The 21,982-nt window shown below is 34.3% G+C and overlaps 1 protein-coding gene across 49 annotated transcripts in view; it reads left to right on the plus strand.

The window, feature by feature from the left end:
• Nucleotides 1-21,982, plus strand: part of RIMS2 (regulating synaptic membrane exocytosis 2) — a 467,470-nt gene that overhangs the window by 267,728 nt on the left and 177,760 nt on the right. For 32 of the 49 annotated variants that reach the window (XM_032131106.1, XM_032130832.1, XM_032131204.1 and 29 more), the window contains 3 exons: nt 817-988; nt 1,539-1,692; nt 15,915-15,983. In XM_032131106.1, coding sequence (XP_031986997.1) covers nt 817-988; nt 1,539-1,692; nt 15,915-15,983 — 395 coding nt within the window. Of the gene's footprint in view, nt 1-816; nt 989-1,538; nt 1,693-9,522; nt 9,550-15,914; nt 15,984-21,982 lie in introns of all 49 variants that reach the window. The other 17 variants (XM_032131090.1, XM_032131097.1, XM_032130815.1 and 14 more) reach the window with 1 other exon arrangement.

The following is a 21,982-nucleotide window of genomic DNA, read 5'->3' on the forward strand; positions in this document are numbered from 1 at the left end:
TCATAAAATATTAATTCTTTCAAATAGAAATATTCTGCAAAATACATTCCTTTCGATAACACCCTGGAGCCAGACCCGAGGCTGCCAGGGTAACCTTGCATGGAGACCTCACCTTGTAGTGGAGGTCCACCTTCAACCTGGGTGGTTCATTGGAGTGACCAAAGGATTTGGGAAGCTTTTGAGAACACTGTTTTTCCAGTGTTGCTGGAAAAGAACATGTAACTCATTTTTGGGGCTCCTGGTTTCCCAGGTGGATATGGAGCCCTTAGTCAGGAAAACCCTGCACTGCCCCAAGCTCCCTGACCATTCCTTCACGTGGGCCAGCTTCTCCTTCCTGCTCTGCAGTTGGAGTCAGCTGCTATAGGACTGGAAGCTTGAGAACCAGGTGGCTCATTTTTTTGAAATGCAGGTGTTTGCTATGCTCAGTGTTGTCTGTAGAGATGTTCTACTGTCAGACTGTGCCTTGTGGAAATCCCATCTATGGAAGTACATTTTGCTTTATAAAATGCTGTTTCCAAAATAAAAGAAAATACACCCAAAATCATATTAGAACATTTCTGGTTTTTGGGGAACATCTTAAAATTGGAATTGGCACATAAACTTGAAATCACCTAACCTTGGCTTTTAATATGGACGTATGAATTATCCTCAATATAGGCGCTGACCTTTATAATAAAGGAAAATTCCTGATTTAGATTGTAGTACCCATGGTCCTACAAACTGAACTCCTGATTTAAGATTTCCTATTTTCCATTACATACTTAATGCAGTATTACGGTGTTTTGAACATATTTAATATTTAACTGTTTTTTTCAGTGATAAAAATAAAAGAAGAACAAAAACAGTAAAGAAAACACTGGAACCTAAGTGGAATCAGACATTTATTTATTCTCCAGTTCATCGGAGAGAGTTTAGAGAACGAATGTTAGAAATCACTCTTTGGGACCAAGCACGAGTTCGAGAGGAAGAAAGTGAATTTTTAGGAGAGGTATACAAGTATTGGTAGTTACTATAGAAATACAGTTGCTCACGTAATCATATATAGATACAGTATTTTTGAAAAAATTACTAACTATGCAAAGCAAAACTGTTTTTAATTGTTTTATTTTTTCTTTCACTTGTAGTAAACAAATAGTGATCTTGCACATACCACATAATCCTGATATGAGATTCTTTCTGTGTTTTTTCTCTTTTACTAACAGCATGAATGTGGTTTCTCAATTCTAATTGTTCATTAAAATCCATATTATCCATAGCTGTATTTTACCAAAACTTTGGAATGTTGCTCATTAATTTGAGATATTTGAATGCTGTAAAGGTTCTCATAAGGTAATAAAGGTTTTGTGAAGGATTTTTTGGTATATTTAGTATTGTAAAAGGCACAGGAGATTCTCTCATATTAAAGCAAGGTTTTTATATAACTTCAGACCATGTCCTTAGCAAGAAGAGAATAATAGAATAAAATTTATGAATACATCTATTTAAAAATATTCTGTCACATAATGCTTTCCTATTTTTAACCATTCTTTCTTTTTTAGATTCTTATTGAGTTAGAGACAGCATTACTAGATGATGAACCTCACTGGTACAAACTTCAAACACATGATGTCTCTTCATTGCCACTTCCCCATCCCTCACCGTATTTGCCACGCAGACAACTCCATGGCGAGAGTCCCACACGGAGGTTACAAAGTAGGTCATTAGTTCTGCACTCTGTGTGTAGTCCATTTCAATTAATGCATAATAAAATATATTAAATTCTTGCAAATGGAAAGCTGACAGAGCTTTTATATTAATTTGTAGCTGTTATGAGTTAGGTCATTTGTGATTATTGTGAGAGTCTGACATGCTAGAAATGGTGTCAACCACTGTGTATTGCACTGTTTTTTTCTTATGAGACAACTCAGTTCAGGTCTTCAGCTTGAGTAAATTATCTTGGTTTTTTGCAATGTGCTCTTTTTATCATGAAGACCTATCTTTTATATTATGTTCATAATTTCGTTGTTTAAGCAAAAGTGAATGTGCAGGACCTCTCTCTTTGGCTCATACTTCTTAAAGGAATCTGTATATAACATCATAGGTAGATAAATTAATACCATGGCCTGTTGCCTTGCTTTGATACTATTTTACGTGCTTAGATTCACAAATGGAATTTCTCTACAAATTCTACTTTGTAGAGTTTGTTATTCCCAATCCATAGTAGTTTGATGTTATTAGTAGATATTTTGAAAATACAGTGTATCAAACATGGTAATAAAAATAGATACATAAGAATAAGACAGTAAGGGGGGAAAATCTGGTTTTTTAATACTTCATGTTTTCTCTAGTTTAACTGTTCAGTGCTGCCAGAAAGCTCTTCTTCACTGAATAAACATTATAAAATACCAGTTGGCAGTTATATAAAAAAACCCAACCAAATCAACCAACCAAATTAATAAACTCCCAGAACCCAAAAGGCTCACCACCACTACCACAAAAAAAACAACAAAACAAAACCAAAACCCCAAAACTAGCAAAAAACCCCCCAAACAAAACAAAGGAACTTCAACAACCCAAACCCAATTTCTAAGATTTACTTGGAGTTTCTTTGAGTCGTTTGATGTGAGTGTGTGTGCATACGTTTCACACAAACTCACAGAAATCTGTGTGTAGTCATGCAAACAAGCTTGGATATTTCATATGTTCTATGTAGAGTCTTTATTAAATAACCCATTGTATACAAGCGATTCAAGTGGTTGATCTGTTTGTCTTCTGTGCACTTGATGGTGAGAAGGATTAAAATGCTCCATATCATAATATTCTGAGATAGACACACTGTCAGAGACTTACACTGCATAGCCTTGAAGTTGTAAGATTATACTTGTCCAAAGAAGGAGGAAAGAAGTGATAGTTAGAAAGTAAGGAGTTCTATTGCAATTCAATCATCTTCAGTCTTCTCATATGCCATGACTGTTATTTAAGTGAAGTTTTTAAATTATTTTTCTCTTATGGTTTACTCCATCTTATAACACATTTTAAGAAGTTAAAATTCCATGTACAACTATTTTTACAGACCAGCTGGACTCTTTGTATGTGAAGTTAGTGAAATTCTGGTTTTCAGGAAATATTCAGTCCTGCTACCAAAGCCTGTTTGTCTATCAGAATTTCTGACTGTGCAATAAATAACTGCCATTAGGAATGAATTAATGCTTTTTTTTTTTTTAACATATTTTAGTGATGTTTGAGTAAAGATCTGTTGAATGATATTGACTGAAAATTTGAAAGACATTCAGGGTTTTTTATATAGTAATAGCACTATGTACTGAGTAATAAAAAAGTAACTAGTAAATACTAATACAAATAATGTGTTCAGCTGAACAATTTTATATGCTTGTCTGTAAATATAGAGGAAAGGACATAGCATAGCTTCTTGTTTGGTGAAATACTAAGATTTGGTATAGAAGTCCTGCTTTTCAATGAGGATGGTTTAGCCTGACTTTTCCCAGAGCACTAGTTTTTCAGCCTCAGGCTCTAAAATCTTCAATCAAATAAGCAGTTTCAGGTGTTCACTATTATTGCTGGAGAATGTGCATACTCCTAGACTTAATTACCCTATTTCCATTTATACGGAAATAGGAATCCCATAAAGAAGGATTTTCTTTAGTGGTCTAGGAATATATTCATGTCTTGAATCCTTGTGGTATCATAAATAATTTTCAGTTTAAACAGGTAGTTTTAAATGTACAGAACAAGGTCTCCTGGAATTAAAATCCGTACTTTTTGGAGTCTGAGAAGGTATACAATTGGAAATTTAGCATCTGATACGAGTTCAGCTATGGCAGCAGAATCCATTTAGCAATGAAAAAATACAATTTTTCTTTTATTGCTGTCACACCTCTGAAACGGAAATAAAAGTAGTTCTTGGTGTCCAAAGAGGTCATGCAATATCCTACTGGGAGAACCAGTACTCAATTGGACAAGGCTGTAAACGATGAGGTGTAAGTTGGCCAAGCCTGAAACAGGCACTGCACCAGATGGCCTCCAAAAAAGCTCTTCCCAGTCTAAATGTCATCACCAAGGGACTGGTGAAGGGCAGACAGCACGTCTCAAGATTGTTTGCCTTCACTAAGTAAAATATTTATACTGTATTAATAACATATAGAAGTCTGGGGGTTTTACTTTTTTTTTTTGAGGTTTCAAAAGAATATGAAGTCAAACTTAGTATGCTAGTTTCTTGTGTCTGAAGATGTTTTTGTATCTTTCAATAATGTTCTTGTATATGATGAAATAGAAGATGTTATCCAGTGGCACATTATGACGACGTGAAAAAAGTCTCTAGAATGAAGACAAGGCATGTCTAGCAAGTTTTTCTGTGTTTTTTGAAGCACTTCTTAGAACATGTACTGGGCTGTTATAAAGCAGGCTGATTTCAATTTTTGGGGCTGTAAAATCTGAGCAGTTCAGTTCTCCTACCTTTTGTTCATTTCTGTGATGCCTCTATGTATAGAATTAGTGAGTACAATATGAAGGACTTTATTGAATACCCCCAAAAATTGTTAGTGTGAGCAATGACAGGAGAGATATTTTGAATTATAAGGTTGGTTGTTGTTTGTGTAAATACTCATTACACATCTAAGCTTTTTTATCTTTATGATTGCCAAGTAGTGATAAACACATATGTTTGAAGACAAATGTTACTCTCTAAAGGTAGTTTAAAAGAACCACCTACACTTACCACTTCTATTCTCTTTTTAATATCACTGGATTGCAGTGTTCCTGAAGAAGAGCAGACTGTCAGCCCTGAAGAGTGAAGTTGTATTTACAGATTGCCAGTAGCAAAGTGCAAGCTTCCCACAGAGCCCCATATGCCATTTTTTTAGGAACCAGCTTTCAGAGACCGTAGCTTAGTTTCTACATATATTTATCTCTCAATATCTTTGAGTGGGCAGTGTGTTGTGGTACAGACTGATCTAAGTCAGCTGTCCACCTTCTCTTTTCCAGTCCTCTGATCCATACATTCCATTAACTTCCTAGTGATAAAGAATCATTGCCATACTTCCTCTTTTGTGTTTTCTGACAGACATCTACTTAGAAACTGGAACTAATATAGAACATAGGATTATGACTTACTAGCTCTTTCAGCTAATTATATTTCAGATTTTCATAACCTGATCCAAAGAGTATATTTTAAGGTTTTTCTAATGTGAAATGCGGGGTAACAAGTAGGCCTATTTTACTTATTGTGCTCAGCTTTTGAAGTGAATTTTTAAAATTGCTTCATTTTCTCTAACATTTACGATAAAATCAGCCATGCACCAAGAATTCCAGAAAACATTAACTAGAATTACAGCCAAACTGAAGTTCTTCTAATATTGCCTCTGAAAAAAGATTGTAACCAGAAAATTAAAAATAATTTTAGAGAATATTTAGGAATTCCCTAAATATTCAGGGAATATATTTGACCTATTGTTGGTTGGTTATTTTTCCATCTCACATTAGCTAAGTATCTTATTAGAGCATACATAAAAAACTGAATGTGCTTTGGATGCTGTGTTCTTAGCTGTTAGGATCACTGGTGTGGAAGTTATTGTTAGTATTTCTATTGTTGAGAACTGATACAGAAATCAAGCAAGGTTTATACCACGAGATTGCATATCAAAAATTACTTCATATCCATGAGCCCAGAGTATGGAGATAGAAATAAAATTGGCTATGAGGCATTCTTATTCCATCTTTTACAGTTATATCTGTGTAATGTGAGCATTTGTGCAGTGTGAGCTGGTATTGTTGAACTGAGAAAGAAGATGGGGTTATTGTTTATTTTGGAGAACAACAATTTTTTTAGTTTTATGTTGACACTGAATTTGTTTTAGAAGTAGGTTTTGTTTCACTCCAAGTGTTTTAAGACTTTCCCAATTAGCTAGGATTGAAAAGCAACTGACACTAGTTTTCTAGATCAGATTCTCAGCTTTAAAAATAAGCTGTCTAAATTACTGCTCTGCAGCCCACAGAGAGTGCAATGTACAGTGTAGGTAACAGCTACAAACGAGAAGAAATGTGAATATAACAGTAAACCCAGACGTTTTCAGGCCTCTTGTTGCAGCATAGGTCTGTACAGCAGCTGAAGGAGAGTTTTCAAATACCATGAGAATTCACAATATGGTATGAAAACCAAAAGTTTTATATTTCGGGCATCCTCAGTAAGGGAAAAGTAATTCATCTATGGGAGATAAACTCTGTGGAGAACAAGATCAAAAATATTTTAGAAATTACAGTGTTTGAAAATCAACATGTAGAAGTCCAAAATGGTGTATTTTTTTCAGATCTGAAGACCAGAAAAATCAATCAAAATGAAAATAAATGTAAATAATCAGACTTTGAAGTACTTTTCTTGTAAAGGGAATTTGACTTTCATTACTTTTAGAATTAAATTCATCAATGACTCCATTCACTGAGTTTCATGATTCTCCAGGCACATAAAAAATCTGGAGGGAGAGAAATTACAGTAATGAGTATTTAAACTCTGGGGATAAAATTTGAGTATAGTTATGTTCTAAAAAATCTGCATATAGTGTGCAGAAAGCTATATATAAAATTTGTTTTTCAAATTTTATTCATTTTTTTGGATGGGAATTAAGAAAATCTATAATGCATCAACAAAGTGTTTTGGGTAGCATGAAAAGTCATCTTTTCAGCTTTGTACTTTGTACATTTTTCCATCAGACTCTATTTTCTGGGGCAACGATGAGACCTTAACATGATAAAAATTTTTAAATCTGACTAGAAAAAAAAAATTAAAAAATAAAGAATCTGATTACTTATTAATTTTTGAAAAGCATTTCTAGATGGACTTCTCACTGCTGGGTGATGAGAACTTTTTTTTTGAATGTTCATCAGATCAAGGAGGAATGTCATAACTGTTAATTTAATCCCTCTATTCCATTACTTAAATGGTAAAGTTGTCAAGTCTATATTGTAGAACACCAAGATACACATTTCATAGTACCGAAATCATTAATATTTAACAATAATTAATTACAAATGTATCTGAATCTTTAACCTGTGAAATATGAGCCCCTGTGAAATGATGGCAAATCTTCTTCTGCTGAAAGTTATTTACTTCCTTGGAGCTCTGTAGAGGCTCATTTTACTGCAGGATCAGGATCTTGCTGTCTCAGCAATTTCCTTTTAGTTTGTTGTGAGTGTGGTAAGTCAGCACGATAATTTTCAATGGATGTCACTGAACCTTACTTGAGGAAATTATAATAATGCTGTTCACGAGTAGGTAAGTGAATTGTACTTAATGGAAACATGCATCAGTGACTTTTTTCCAAATTATAATATGGAGCATTTTATGGTCCGTGTCACAGGCCATGATTAATTTATTATAAGAATTTTACCCTAGAGAGCAAGAATGACAGTTATTTTTCTCTTTCATGCTTCTTCCTTAGTTTTTCTCTTTCTTTTAATGGAGCACAGGCCTTGGGCATGTTATCTTTGTTTGCATGCATTGATATTTTGTTCACAGAATATGGACATATATATACCAGTATTGTATTTATTGTACACCTATTATTTATTTATTATATTTCATTGTACATCTATGGTTTATTAAATACTTTAATTAAAAGGTATTTAACATGATACAGGGATGTCTAAAAAGGCCTTAAACTATCAAAATATTTTTCTTTTTCTAAAAGAAAACTCATTTAGGATAAATGAAAGAAACTAATTTAGGATATTAATTTATTAAATTGTAATTAAACTACAAAAATACTTAAAAACCTATTTGAAGCCGTTTAAGGGAATTACATAGTTTCTCTGGTTACTTACTTGATACAATCATGTTATTATATTGCTCTTCTGTTGTGTAATGAAGTTTTCAGATGGTTTTATTACTGTTCTGACTTCTTCCTTTCTGTGCATATAGAAACCAACATTGCTTTCTTAGTCCTCAATCCCATTATAATCTCACTAGTTTTATATTCTTGTGCTCTTCAAGAAGCTCTACCCTTTTAAAGATCTATTCAGCAGTTAAATTCAGAAACCCCATAGTTTTTAACTATATGAATAATTTCTAGACTGTGTTAATTGATTTTTTTTGTGGGCATTTGGCATGCTTCCACCTTCGATGTTTGGGTAACATCTGATGTTGTCAGGATAAACTAGGAAAAGTCTCTAAACTCCATTTTTCATAGTTTTGTAGGCAAATAGTTGTCATTTTTAAATGAAATTCATAACCAGAAAAGATTACTACTAAGGAATACAAATATTAGAGAAATTACACAATAAATCACATCTAAAAGGTTGTAAATGATGCTGAAAAAACCCCCTATCATTCACTTTGAAATTATATTGCCTAATGGAATTCTGGGTCTGGGATATAAAAATGTGTTACTTTTATCAAGAAACCAAAGTTGAAAATACAGAGAGTTAGAAATCTTAAGTAGTAGATGATTTAGTGATATGATCCACATATTAAAATAGTTTTTACCTGGATGTCAGAAAAAATGTGACTTGCCAGAAGGTACTTAGTCATCCAGTGAATCCATTAACAGCACCATTTGGGAAGAAATTGAAATTTTAATTTTTTCTCTAACAGTGTCATATCATATAATCTGAGGTGCATCATTTACTTACAGACTGTCATTCTTTTCTATTTAATATGATGTCTGTGAGCTTTTCAACTATAAAGAATAAAAATATTCATAAAATCTTGCTTATGACAAGGTATTATTAATGTTATTCTGGCTTCCTGGCTTCTTTGTATTATGACATCTTACGGAAATAATATTTTCAAAATCTGCAAATGCCATTAACTTTTCATGTTTCCAGAATTGTCCAGATATTCACATACTATTATTTTGTTCAGTTTAGAAAAATTGGTATGATTGTATGGAAAGCTAAAATACATAAACCAGTCAGACTTAAGGAATGCAAACAATAATTCAGGTATTGCAAGTATTTAATCATTGAGCTCATATTAGGATTCTTGAATTTGCTGGTAACAGTGTGTAGTTAAGATTCTCATGTATGTACATATTTACCAAATCAAGACCTAGCTGGAGGGAGAACACTGAATGACATATCACTTCTGAGTCTGTTAAATTTAAAGTAGGATTCAAAAGTACATCTTGGGAAAGTTCTGCTAATGCTGCAGTGTCAACAGAAGCGTGCAATATTTTTAAGGGTAGCAGCTCATATTGTATGCCTAGTTAAATATACATTTTGCCCTAAAAAGTTAAACACTTATAATAAAAGTGTGCAGCTGTATTTCAGAATTGGAAATTACTGAAATTGCTCTTCTGGATCTCTGTGGCTATTGTGTATAAATGTTGATCCAGAAGTGATTGGCATTTTTGTGGTTTAATTTCTCTTAGCTGCTTGAGTTTTCTTATTTTGAAGGAGTGTGGCCCACAGTATCAAATTCTTCCATCTGTGGCAGCAATTATAGCAAAGTTTAAGGTTCTAATCATCCCTGTTACATGTGTTGATTCATGTATTTTTCCCTGACACTACTTCATTTCAATATTTGTTTTCCAGATAAAGGCTTATATTCATATAATTCAGGTAAATTTTCAGCATGCCAGAAATGCTTTTTGCTTCCATATACGTGCAAAATTTAATTTGATATTTTATTGGTGTGCTTTTGCTACCTATTGTGCAGATGCTAAATTGCATAACAGTTCTTTGGCTTTTCTTGTCTGCTTTTCAGTAATAAGTCTTTTGTTGGCTTTCTTTCTCTATCCTTGACATCTCAATGCTGATATTGGAGCAATATTGTAACACCATACTTGCTTTGCTTGCCTTTATTTTAGGTAGAGCTATGTTAGGAAAACTGTAGTGAGCTTTATTAACTATACTACGAAAATGCTATTTTGCTTAAACTGTATTAAAAGGAATACTATTATATTACAGCTGTTTGAGAACTAGTGTAAGTATGGTTAGAATACAGACATGGGGTAAGTGAAGTACTGGCAAAATCAGTATTTACACTGATATACATTTTTACAGTTTCTTGATTTAAATCCCCCATTACAAATCCAGCTATATCTGAGGAATTTGTCTTAATTAAATATAAGTAAACTAATAACATACAGTTTTTACAAGCTTAAATTTTGTAGAGCATTTCATTTGGGACTTTCTGCAGTTTCTGCAGTTTTAATTATTGGAATCTCTTTGAGAATTGGTTCAACTAATGATCTTTTAGTTACGTTTAAAAAATGAAACACGCATTGTTATGGAAATAGATCCATACCACGGTGGAGAGAAACAAAACCCCGATAGAGTAGAGCTTTCTTGAGAGTAGTACTAATAAAATCCAGTTTCCATTGCATCTCATGTCAGTCTCCCTTATTTCTTCTACTCCCGTCACTCCTGAAATAATCCCACATTCTTCTCATGTTTTATGATATCGTTGCATGGGGAGAGACCAAGTTTGGTGTGGCATCTCTGGACTTGCACACATGTGGATTAGACACAAATTTTAGCTTGATAAAGTTTCTTTTTGATTAAGGACTTCCATGTTGTATCTCTCTCTTCTATCTCTCTCTTCTATCCTATTCTAACCATTTTCAAAGATCTGTAGGAACTTAATAGAATTTGATATTTATACTCCTCTGTCAGTGTTGGTGAAATTGGTCGAAAACCTCTAAAATCCCACTATTATGTGCAGGATGATAAAGTCACAGATTGACGTGGAGACAGCAGGACTGCATGAGAAATTAGCTCACACTAAGAACCCTCGGGCACAGGCTGGATGAATATCAGAGAGCAAATTCTTCAAACAGTTGTTATGAGACTGTTTTGGGGTTGCTTATATGTCGGCTTTGAACATAGAAGAAATACAGGCAATGCTAAGTGACTTTAAGTGTTTGTGAAGGCCTTCTGTGAGCTCCAGGGAAGGAACTACAAGCATGCTTCGCTACCCTTTGTTCCCCCAAGGAGTCCACAAAACCTTGTAAAAGCTTCCTGCATTGTAAGAGACAGGACTGGAAGCTTGGTCTCCTTTCTTTTTCTTTTTTCTTTTCTCCACAAGTAAAGCACAGAATTCCTGAGCCATAAATTTGGCACTTCCTTCTGTATTTAGGCTGACTCACACTAATTTTATTTCTCATTCTATCCCCTGTCCTAGTTCATTTTGATAACTATGTTGGTTGGTCATATGGGCTTTAGTAGAGCTGTGAACCTCTGTGTTAGTCTTCTCTTGAGGTCCATCAGAAATTTCTGTGGAGAATATATGAAGCACAGAAGATGAAGATGAAAATGGAAATGTTTTTATACTAAAAAACTACTGTATTATAAATTCCTTTTCTGCCTAATAGAAAGTAGAAATGCAAATAATAAAAAATTAAATAGAAAATACTTGCTAAATGGAACTCGAAAATAATGGTCCTAACGGTTTTTAAGTGATGGGGTTTTTCCCCAGCCCTGCAATGGAAGCTACATGGCAAGTGCTGTGAACTTCCAGCTCTGCTGTGTACATGTTCTCTCAGAGTTGCTGTGCTGGCTGCTCAGTGTTGTGCTGAGCAGCACTGCAGGGAAGGAGCAGAGAGGTGTGGAAGGGCAGGAGGATGCTGAACATTCTCAATTTCTGATGGGGAGGTTTTTTACTCTCCCCTGAAAAGTTTTATTGCTAGTTTAAGGCTATTAAACCCAAACTTGCTAAAGGGAATAGGAATATATATTTTGATTTCACTGGGGCTGGGGTTATGCGGAATTAAGGCATTTTTATGAGGGTTACTGTAGCATGGGGTCTATTTTGCCTTCAGTCCATAACTGTAATAATTGTTAATCTGGGTGGAAGGGATTTGACAGTCTGTATTTACCGTCTGTTACTGCCCAGCTATCAGACAAAAGGGGAATACTACCTCCAATAAAATTTTATAAATAAACCACATACTAGTGGAATGGCATCAAAGAAAAAGTTAACCACAGGCAAATCATTGGCACCAATGCATTCATTTAATGTATCCAGTGTCCTGGAATATAATATTTTTACTGAATTCTGAATTTATGTAAAAATGAATTTAAACTCCTTGCTCTTGATTTTAGGACCATATTTTATAATGTATATGTCAAACAGTTTAAGATATTCACTAAATAATAAATAACAGTTTCATTCACAATATTAATTTTCAATAATTTGTGAGAGGCTTCAATGTCACATTTCCCAGATAAAATATGAATTGCTCTTCCTGTTTTGTGTAATCAGTGGTCCAAATTACTTAATGAAGTAGTATTTTGAAAAGACATGGCTGAGGTGGGACAGATGCCTAAATATTCACATTTACATTGCCAGTAGGTTAAGAAGAAAATGACAATCTAAAATTAATATACAGCAGGTGAAATTACTGTTGCAAAAATTTCAAGATATTTTAACCTATCTGCCAGCAATTATACTGACATTTCAAATACTTGGTTCAATTAAAGATTTTGACCTGTGCACTTTCTAGTTTGTTCCATTTCTGAAGTTAATGGAAGATGTTTTAAATATGTGTAATCTGATTCCTTTGCAGAAGTTACATATTTCAACCAGTAGTTTTTGACATTACATATTTAATTGACATGCTTTCCTTCCTTCGTCCTTCCTGAAAACATTGATTGCCAAATACAAAACCAAGTAATTAATTCTGCTTTGAATTTCTCCTGACTTATTTACCATCATTTAAATTTACATTTGTAAGGAAATGAAAATATTACTTAAACATGATTATTATTTTTCAACTGGTTTATGTCTGTTAGTTGTTAGAGCTGGCTTGAAGCAGCTTGAGGAGATAGAATAGATGATCTGAGCTGAACAAGTTTCATATCTCATCTTACAGGTCAAGCTTTCATATTTAAGGATGTCAGGTGTTACAAGAGACTCTCCTCTTTGCAGTAGCAAAGACAGTTTGAGAAATCACTGAAATCTGATCTTCCCCTTGCTTTTATTCTTTTTCTACTCCCATCCTTTGGGCAGGTCTCAATCCTGGCCCATTCACTTTCCCTTGCCCTGACTCTTCCCTGAAGCTCAAATCTCTAGATCCTGGAAGATGATGTGGAGCTGAGATATTAAGAGATTCTGGAACAGATGGATGTGGCTTGAGAAGACAGAAAGAGAGAGAAAACCCTGTCTTTTATACTTGTGGTCTGTTGAAGCTTCTTAATCTCTTTTTTTTCTGCCAGATGTATCCTGTGACTACAAGAAGATATAATATTAGCTATACAGCTGGGAAGTCTAGAGCCCCCTGTGACAACAGCTGACTATTTTCATCCTCAAAGATGCAAATATCTCCTCCCAAATACAGAATATAATATTCTAAAAATATGTTAAAGCAGATGTACTTAGCTGTAAATATAAACATAAATAAAAAGCAACCTCAGTTGTAATTAATTAGATTCATTCATAAGAATGAATTAGTTGATGAGTAAATTACATCTATTCAAATCATAGTTGATTCAGCCTTTTTACATCTTTCATGACAAAAACCTTTCCTAGCATCCATGTGATGAGCATCAGCAAACTCAATTGCCCTCATCTTCCCATTCCCCAATCCTCTCTCTTTTAGGGCCTGAGTAACTTTACTGGGATCTCTGCACAGCAGCCACAGACCCACTACCAGATCAGGGTCAGGGTCACCAAAAGACAGCATCCCACTGCTTTGCTTTTAGATCCCAGCCAAACCCCAGCCAGCTAGTAGGGCTCTCTTGCTTAGTGTTTGGTCACAAATACTGTCTTCCTTTAATGACCTGGATTTGAATCCGTGGCTAAGGAGAATGGAGACAGATCCTTCTTGCTCACTGGCATGTATATCACTGCACCAGTAGAGGGTTCTCCTGAAAATGGCAGCTGGGACAGCATCACAGGTGGAATGGATGCTTTCTTTGGGGAAAAAGAGAGACTGGCCTTTGTAATACTATCATTAAGAAAATAATCGGAGTAGGTCAAAACTTTTCCCTTCATTTCTGCCCTCATTTTCTAGGTTTTCTGGAGTGCTAATTGTCATCAGTTGCTTGTAATTTTTTGTTTTAGAGAAAGACTTGTTATTTCTTGAATTCAAAGATACTTGTCCCCCTACCCATTGCAACATGGCTATTTCTAAAATTTTATAATAAATTGAGCTACTGTATGAGAATTGCATGACTTTCCCTGAACTAATTTTAATTTCCTATTTCTAGGGAAAGCATAAACATTTACTGCGATTAAATAACCACAATTAAAATTCCTTTGCTGAAATTGCGTAATGTATTGGCAGGCTATATTGTTTTCTAAGAATTAGCACATATCATGCTTACACCATTTTTTAGTTGAATAATATTTAAACTGAGAAATTTTTATCTCAAAGAAATAGTCTACAGTCTAGCTTATAAATTCGTACAATCACATCTTAAATGCTGCAGTGACCCTTGATTTCTCATAAAAAGCACAGAAGAAATAGAAAATATGCAAACAAATATGGCAGGAACAATCAGAAATATGAAATGGTTTGTATATGTAAAGAAACCAAACAATGATATTTCAGCTCAAAAAAACCCCAAATCAAAGAACACAGAATGCTGATTCATGTTTCTCAGAATACAAAAGCTTGAATGGCATTGTCTAAAATAATGTAATAGAAATAAAATACAAGAAAGTTGGTTTCACACAATGCCTAATGAAACTGCAGAATTTACTGACATAGCATATTACAGAGGCCTAGAGAATACTGTGACTAAAAATGAAATTGTATGAATTTGTGGAGAATAAGTTGATTACTTATTGTAACAGGATGGCTTAGGAGAAGTCTCAGATATTGTAAGCCCACTCTTTCTGTATAAGAAGGACCTTCCACTATCCTCTGGTGGGAAGGTAAACAAATATTCAACAGTCTAAAATACGACAGCAATTCTTATAATTCAAATAATTTCTAAAGTTTCTTTAAATTGAAAACTGAATGTTTGCCAAAAACCCCCTTAGTACATGTTCTCCCAGTTTTCTGTTGGGAAAGGAGGGTAGAGATCCTTCTGTGCCAGTCACCCAGATAGACCATTAAGACTACTTTGTCCTGGGCTTTTTCAGGTTTACTCCAAGTTTTTACTGGTATTTTCGTGTCTACATTTTTCAGAAGAAATTTTCCTGAGGCAGGAAAAAAAAAATCTTGCACGTGATTGGAGGTGTGGTGACAATTGAAGTTTCTGCCTTCTAATTACCCATTTTTAGATGGCTAAAAAATTAAAATAGACACACCATCTTGCTGAAGAACAGGTTTTTTTTCACATTTAAAACAAGTAAATGAATAATTATCAGTCAAATGCAAGTGCTTAGCCCTGATACCAGCAATCAAATACTGTTTAAAAGATGCCACAGAGGACTGAAGCAAATTTAGGTTGAACAAAACCTGAGATATATACTTGTCCTATGTGACCTACATTTGGGCTCTAGTTGTGGAAGTGGAATCTGCTTTTGCCAACTCAGCTCTAGCTATTTTGGCAGGTGTACATTTAATAGTTTACTTGTGTTTCATGGCACACTATATGTGTGAAGATGCCTTTTCTCCTGATAATCCTTATTAACTCAAAGAAAGTACTACCTGTATTTAATATTATTGCTATTATTAACTTTTCTGTTATTCAGAGACTTTGGGGAGGGATGATACCTTGTATATGAAAACTTGGAATATGAACAGTGTGATGCCAGTTTCTATATGGAATGAATATAGATATGAAGTATATAAAAGTATTTCATAAATGAAATGTTGTGGAGATGTATTTCAGCATTTCATTTTAAAGATTTAACTAAAATAATTGGTGCACTCGTTTATGTGAAATAATATAACATGAATAATTACCTTTATATGCTGATAATAATACTTCATGGTCTTGCATGAAATCCATACATTTATTTTGGTATTATTGGCAGAGGGTAGTTTTAACTTACAGGAAGAAAAATGATACATGTCTTTTTTTTTTTCCAGGATCCAAAAGGATCAGTGACAGTGAAGTCTCTGATTATGACTGTGATGATGGAATTGGTGTTGTTTCAGGTACTAATGTTTACATTTACTTGTCTATGTTCAGTAGAAATATTTCTTACTTATAATTTGTTATGTATTTTACAATGTTTTTCTGGTGAAAAATAAGTGGAACTTAAGTGTATATTTTTCTAAGAGACACAAAATAAATATTATGCATAATGCATATCTAACCTCAAAAATTACTATTGGGGGAAAAAAATTCAGTGTGTGAATGTCCTTGTTGCTTTTATAAAATGATACAAATAGCATAAAGGTAGTGTTTTTATTAAATATCAAGAAGTCTTCATTTCATTTTTTTTGATAGACGTCTGTGGTTGATATATTCTGTAAAATTTCATGATGGAATAATAACACTGCCAAAGGTCTGAAACATAAATGTTTAAGGCAGGACAGGAGATATCTTAGCAGATAATCTGTTTCACTAAGTACTGGCATTGAGACTACTTGAGATAGAAGTTGTCATGTCAAAGACTATGTTTCCTCGTCTTCCAAGAGAAAAGATAATACTAGATAAAAAATAGTCATAGCTGAAAACAATAAAATCATAACCATATGCTTTTGATGACTAAAACAGAGAACATATTTAAGATTATAGAAGCATGGATTTTTTTTTAGGTTTGATCAAGTCCAGCTGCTAGAGCTGCAAAGTCCACCACTAAACCTTGTCCCTGAGTCCCACAGCCACATCTTTTAAATACCTGCAGGAATGGTGACTCTACCCCTTCCCTGGGCAGCCTGTTCCACTGCTTGACAGCTCTTTCAGGAAGACATTTTTCCCAGTATCCATTCGAAAGGAGGCAGCCATGCCACCCTTAACCAGTACTGAGGGCTACTGGTATCAGCACAGAGTGGGCTACAGGTCTCAGTGTATATTCTGTTATCCTGCTGCAGTTCCAAGATTTTTAACACACAGAGAGTATCCTGTACTAGACAGTTTCTGGGTCACTTGGGTCAGGCCCAGCTCAAGTGTTACATAGTGGGGTTTGGGCCTTACTCAGTAGAGGCTGAGCATATAATCTGTCTGGTCTGCACAGCAGCTGTAAGACTGTGATCTGCTCAGGTCGATCAAAGCATGTTCCTGCCACACAGCCACCCATCAGTGTATGGGGTATAGTACATTCTGCTGAAGGCTAAGGAAAGGTGTATAGGAAAGAGGAATGAGAGGAATACAGCTCAGCTTGGAAATAGATGGGGAAAAAAAAGAGGTGAGGTAGGCAGTCCTGGATATTGCCAGGTGGTGTGAAGCCAAGTATTGATAAATCCAAACATTTAGTGAACTATCTAATTATACATGTTTGCCTAGTTCTGTTTCAAAAACCTGTTAACAGTCTGAGCTCTGATGTGTTTCTGTTTTGTCTACATAGCCATCCTTTTATTTCCAGCTATTTCATGGTTATCTCATAGACTTTGCTTAATTTTTGACCCTGGTATGTTACTATTCCATGCCATGGGTCTTGCACTTGCTGGTTTAAGGAGGTAACTTTTTCTTTTTTTTTTAAATAAACAGCATGTAAGTTTTATAAAATAGCCCTTTTTATAAACTGACAGAAAATTTTACAGACTTCATGCTATAAACAGAGCAAGTCATATTTGTGCTAGGCTTCCAGCAGTTGTAGCAGATAGGAAAAGAACACTAGGGCTGCAAAACCATTAAAGATTCTGTTTTCCTTGAAACATTAATCTTCAAACAGTAACAGGCTCAGTTTTCAGATTATTACCTTAATTAGAAAGCTATTTAGGAAAACTTACAGCATTTTTATATTCCCACTCCCCTGTTTGCTTTACTACAGTCAGAACACAAGAAGGATATGTAGCCAGAGTGGTGTGAAGTACTGGAAGCAAAGAGGCAGTCATTCTCAGAAGTCCTTTGTTCCTATTTTCTGTACTTTCAGTCTTCGGTGAGCTTTCTTTCTGTAATTAGTAGTCTCTAAGGCATTCAAATTGCCTGTCCTCCCAAAAATAGGGGCTTTCTTGTTACTGTGGGTCAGTTAAATTAAACATGTATCAATCTAACTTTGGAGCTTAAAAATAAAGGTAAGAAAGAACTGGATTTGATGGATATATTTCTAAAGTGCCCAGTGTAGCATCGTTTTGAAAGTGACATTTTTTTCCTGCCCTGGAAAAAGGTACCAGGTTTTCCAGAAATTTTTTACCAGGTGCTTGAACATCAACAGGATTCTTATGAAACACCTAGATTTACAATTTTGATTCAATAAACTTACCTTTTGACAACTTGTATAATTATGGTCTTTACAGTTCAATGAATGAGTTTACTTCCCTTACCTGGGTTTCTGACATACGTTTAGTTTTTTAGGATCTGTAAGCTATTGAATTTTTGCTGAACAATTTTACACCTTAGTTGCATTTTATTTCAGCCTGCCTGTGTGGGTAGGAAAATTTGATGGTTTTTAGGTTTTGAAATATTAATTTATTGCCTTACTTTTTTTGTGCTGCTGTCACTGTGTTTGTAAGTCTTCTGGTTTAGTCTTGTCTTGTCTTATCATCCATTCTCCTTATCATTCCCTCTATCATTTAAAGTTCCTCTATTTGTTTGTAGACTCATCACAATCTTGGTTTAAATATATGTGCTCCTTGCATGAAACCGTTTGTCTCTGTTTGTTTTCTTTCTTTCTTACTTACCCCAGTTCTTTCATTTTGTATTTTCAAGTTTTATTTAACATGACACTTTGCTCTTCTTCTGTCTGCTATGTAAATAGTGTATTACATGTAGTAAGCTTGCCAACGTCTTTCAAGTACTCTCAGTGATTCTTTCCATAAAATTAATGCATATTCCTAGTATCACACCTGAGAGCTGAACTCCAGAAATCTTTAAGAACAATAAAAATTATCTTTTTGCTCCTCTTCCATTTAGTTTTATTAATAACGGTTGACTAGATGTTCCCTTCCAACTCAAACCATTCTGTGATTTTATGGTCTCTTGGAAAAATTATTCACAAAACCTATCACTTCTTGTGGCTTGGATCTTAGTCTGCTTGGACAAATCTAAATAAATGTCAGTCTGTTGCTTCTGTCAGCAGGAAAGGCTTTTAAGAAAATAGCGATAAACAGATTGAAAAAATTCAATGTCTTTTTTCTGGCTACATATGTTTTCTCCAACAGCAATTGTCACATATTACATATTTAAAAAGCATTTTTTTATGAGATTCTAAAATAGCTCTCTTCAAATATAATATACATTCATCTTGGGAAACACTAGAATAGAGTCTCTATTATATTTTATCTTTGCTGGCATCTTACCAGGATAGTGGAATAAGCAGCATTAGCTGTTCTGTATTTTCTTTAGAATGGTTATACATAGCCCTCAAACAATTTAAAGCCTTTATTTTGCTGTCCTGAAAAATATACCTTGGCCCTCAAAGTTGTCTGTCACCAGTAGTTCTGTGTGGGAGTACATCAGCATCTACACATGCCCTTTAGAGTGCTCTTATGTGCTTTTTGATAAAAGCAATACAGTATTTTTATATTGATTTTTTTAAATGTCAGAAAAGTTTACAAAACATCATTTATATTATAACAATAAATACAACTCCGTGAAAGGCAGGTTGGCTTTTTTTTTTTCTTTCTGGTGTCCAAAGTTGAGCAGACATTACAGTTAAAAAATTCAGTGAATATGGACTGTAATTCCTAAATAGTTTTCATTACAGATACTTTATAGTATATGTTTAACCTAGGGAGTACAAGCAGCCTACTGAGTCTGACTTTATGAACAGAGACATGTATTGTCAAGACCATTTAATCATAAAATTCTCACCTATTATTTTTGTAACACTAAAATATTAAGCAGGATATTAATGTTTAAAATTCAGTTCTGCATCAATATATTATATCCATTATAATGTATTATGAAACACTTGTGATCTGAGATGTGTTTCAACAGATGAATCGTGGAAGTATGTAAGGCAGTGAATTCTGCATAGACTGCATTACAAACCTCTATAGAGAAGAGCTTTTCCAAGTAAGAGAATGCAGTCTCTAGCCTTGAGAAGAAAAACATTTATAGTGATTACTTTTTATCATTATGCAGAAGATAGCAGTATGTTTCAGGAGCAAATAAGAATACAAAGTAGATATTTATTCAGAGGATAGTTAGAGATAAGTAAATTAGGAAAAAATAGTAACAATCAGTACAGAAAATATCATTGGACTTACAAAAATATTTCTGTGTTTGAAGAAGAACAAAAAGCAATTATCCATTTTTGCTTCACTTCTCAGAACACCTGAGGAATCCTTTGTCCAAAAGAATTATTTCACCGTCATGTTGCAGCCTTCGCTGCAGAGGAAATGTCTTTTTCTCAATTTGCTGATAACGTGGGCTGAATTTTTATACCTGAATCCTGTGGATGATTGCTTCTCAAAGCAGATGCAGAAAACACACTTTGGTTACAGATTGAAATCAACTGCCTATTGAAAGACATCTTACAGCATTAGCACATAGAGTGGATTACTTCTATCCCTACTAAAACACGGATTTCATTGTAGATCAACAGCTAGCCCTAAATGGGAGTCTGTAGTGACCCAAAAGCCCAGTAAATTCAGACATTAACACTGACAAGCTTTTTATTTTATTGTGTGCTCATACCAAATGCCCTGGTCTAAAATGTGTTCTATCTGGCTCTCCCTTGAGTTAAAAATGTCAGTCTGTGTATCACAAAAATCCCCCTCCCAAACTGAAAGTGAAATTCAACCCATGTTAAAATAATCATTATGCTGACCCCCTAGATCAATGGATCTTTAACCACTTTCCTTTCTTTTAAACAAATGATGTATATATTAATTAAAACTTTATGCCTAAAGTTCTTCACACATGATTATAATTTTTCGAGTTTTTCCTTGAATTTTTACTTTCATTTCTTAATGTATACTTTCCATTTGTACGTTTGTTCTCTTATTTAAATTTTGAATGTAATATTTTTATTGTTTAAAGAAAAAAAATATTCTTCCGTATCATTTCCTCAGCTGACAAATCATCTTTCTCTTTAAAAAATGAAATTCTCTCAATGCTTTTCTTTAAACTAGTCAAAACTAGTCAAAACTTTTTAAAATACAAGTTGTATCACTCCACTTTGAAAGTAAAGATGGAATTTGATTCAAGTTTTATTTTCAGATTATTAATAATTACCAGTCGCATTTTCTTCGAGGAAAGTTAAGCAAATATGAGCTTGGTGTGTTAGTTTATGTTCTACCATAGTCCTAATATCTATGGAGTGACAAAGGCATTAATAGGCAGTGAAAATTGCAATGAAGTTGCATTCCTATCAGAGATGCTCTTAGTGAATACTTCTCACATAAGGGAAAGATTTGTTGGAGTGGGTTACAATTGTGGTGAAGAGCACTTCTACAAAGGAAATGTACAAGAAAAGACTGATAAATTCCAATCAACAGTGTGAAGAGGAGGCTAATTTGGGGGACTTGTTGGACAGATGAAAATATTACATGGATGAGTGCTTAACTAAGAAGAAACATCTTAATACTACCTGTGGTGGTTTGGGTTTTTCCCCAAGCTTTTCATGTCATGATGGGTATAGGAACAGCACTGAAAACTCAGCAAGCTGTAGTTTATTACTGTGTGGTAATGCTCTCCTGTAAGGAAAGAATTGTCTCAAGTGTAATGGGCCCATAAATACAGTTAGTGCTGTAGAGCTAAATATACCTGTGAGGAAATGAGTTGCTATGCAGCAAGTAACCAGCTGTTCCCACTGCCATGTTTACCGATTCCTTTCACTGTACATTCCTTCTTCCCGTATTTGTAGAGTAATATTTTGATACAAAATTATTCCCCAAAGCAATGCATAATGTTTCTGCAACTTATACAGTATTCAAATATTATTAATTCAATTTATTTGATCAGTGACTGTCAGCAGTTTTTTTAGAGGACATCCAAATTCTTCATTTAGATGTTCAAATCACCGCAGAAGCTGAGCACATTTGTATAAAAGAACTGAACTCCCTCCAAAGTGCCCATGTGTGAAATCTTGGTATGTTAAGCA

Source organism: Corvus moneduloides, chromosome 1 (assembly GCF_009650955.1).
Source record: "Corvus moneduloides isolate bCorMon1 chromosome 1, bCorMon1.pri, whole genome shotgun sequence".
Lineage (NCBI taxonomy): Eukaryota > Metazoa > Chordata > Aves > Passeriformes > Corvidae > Corvus > Corvus moneduloides.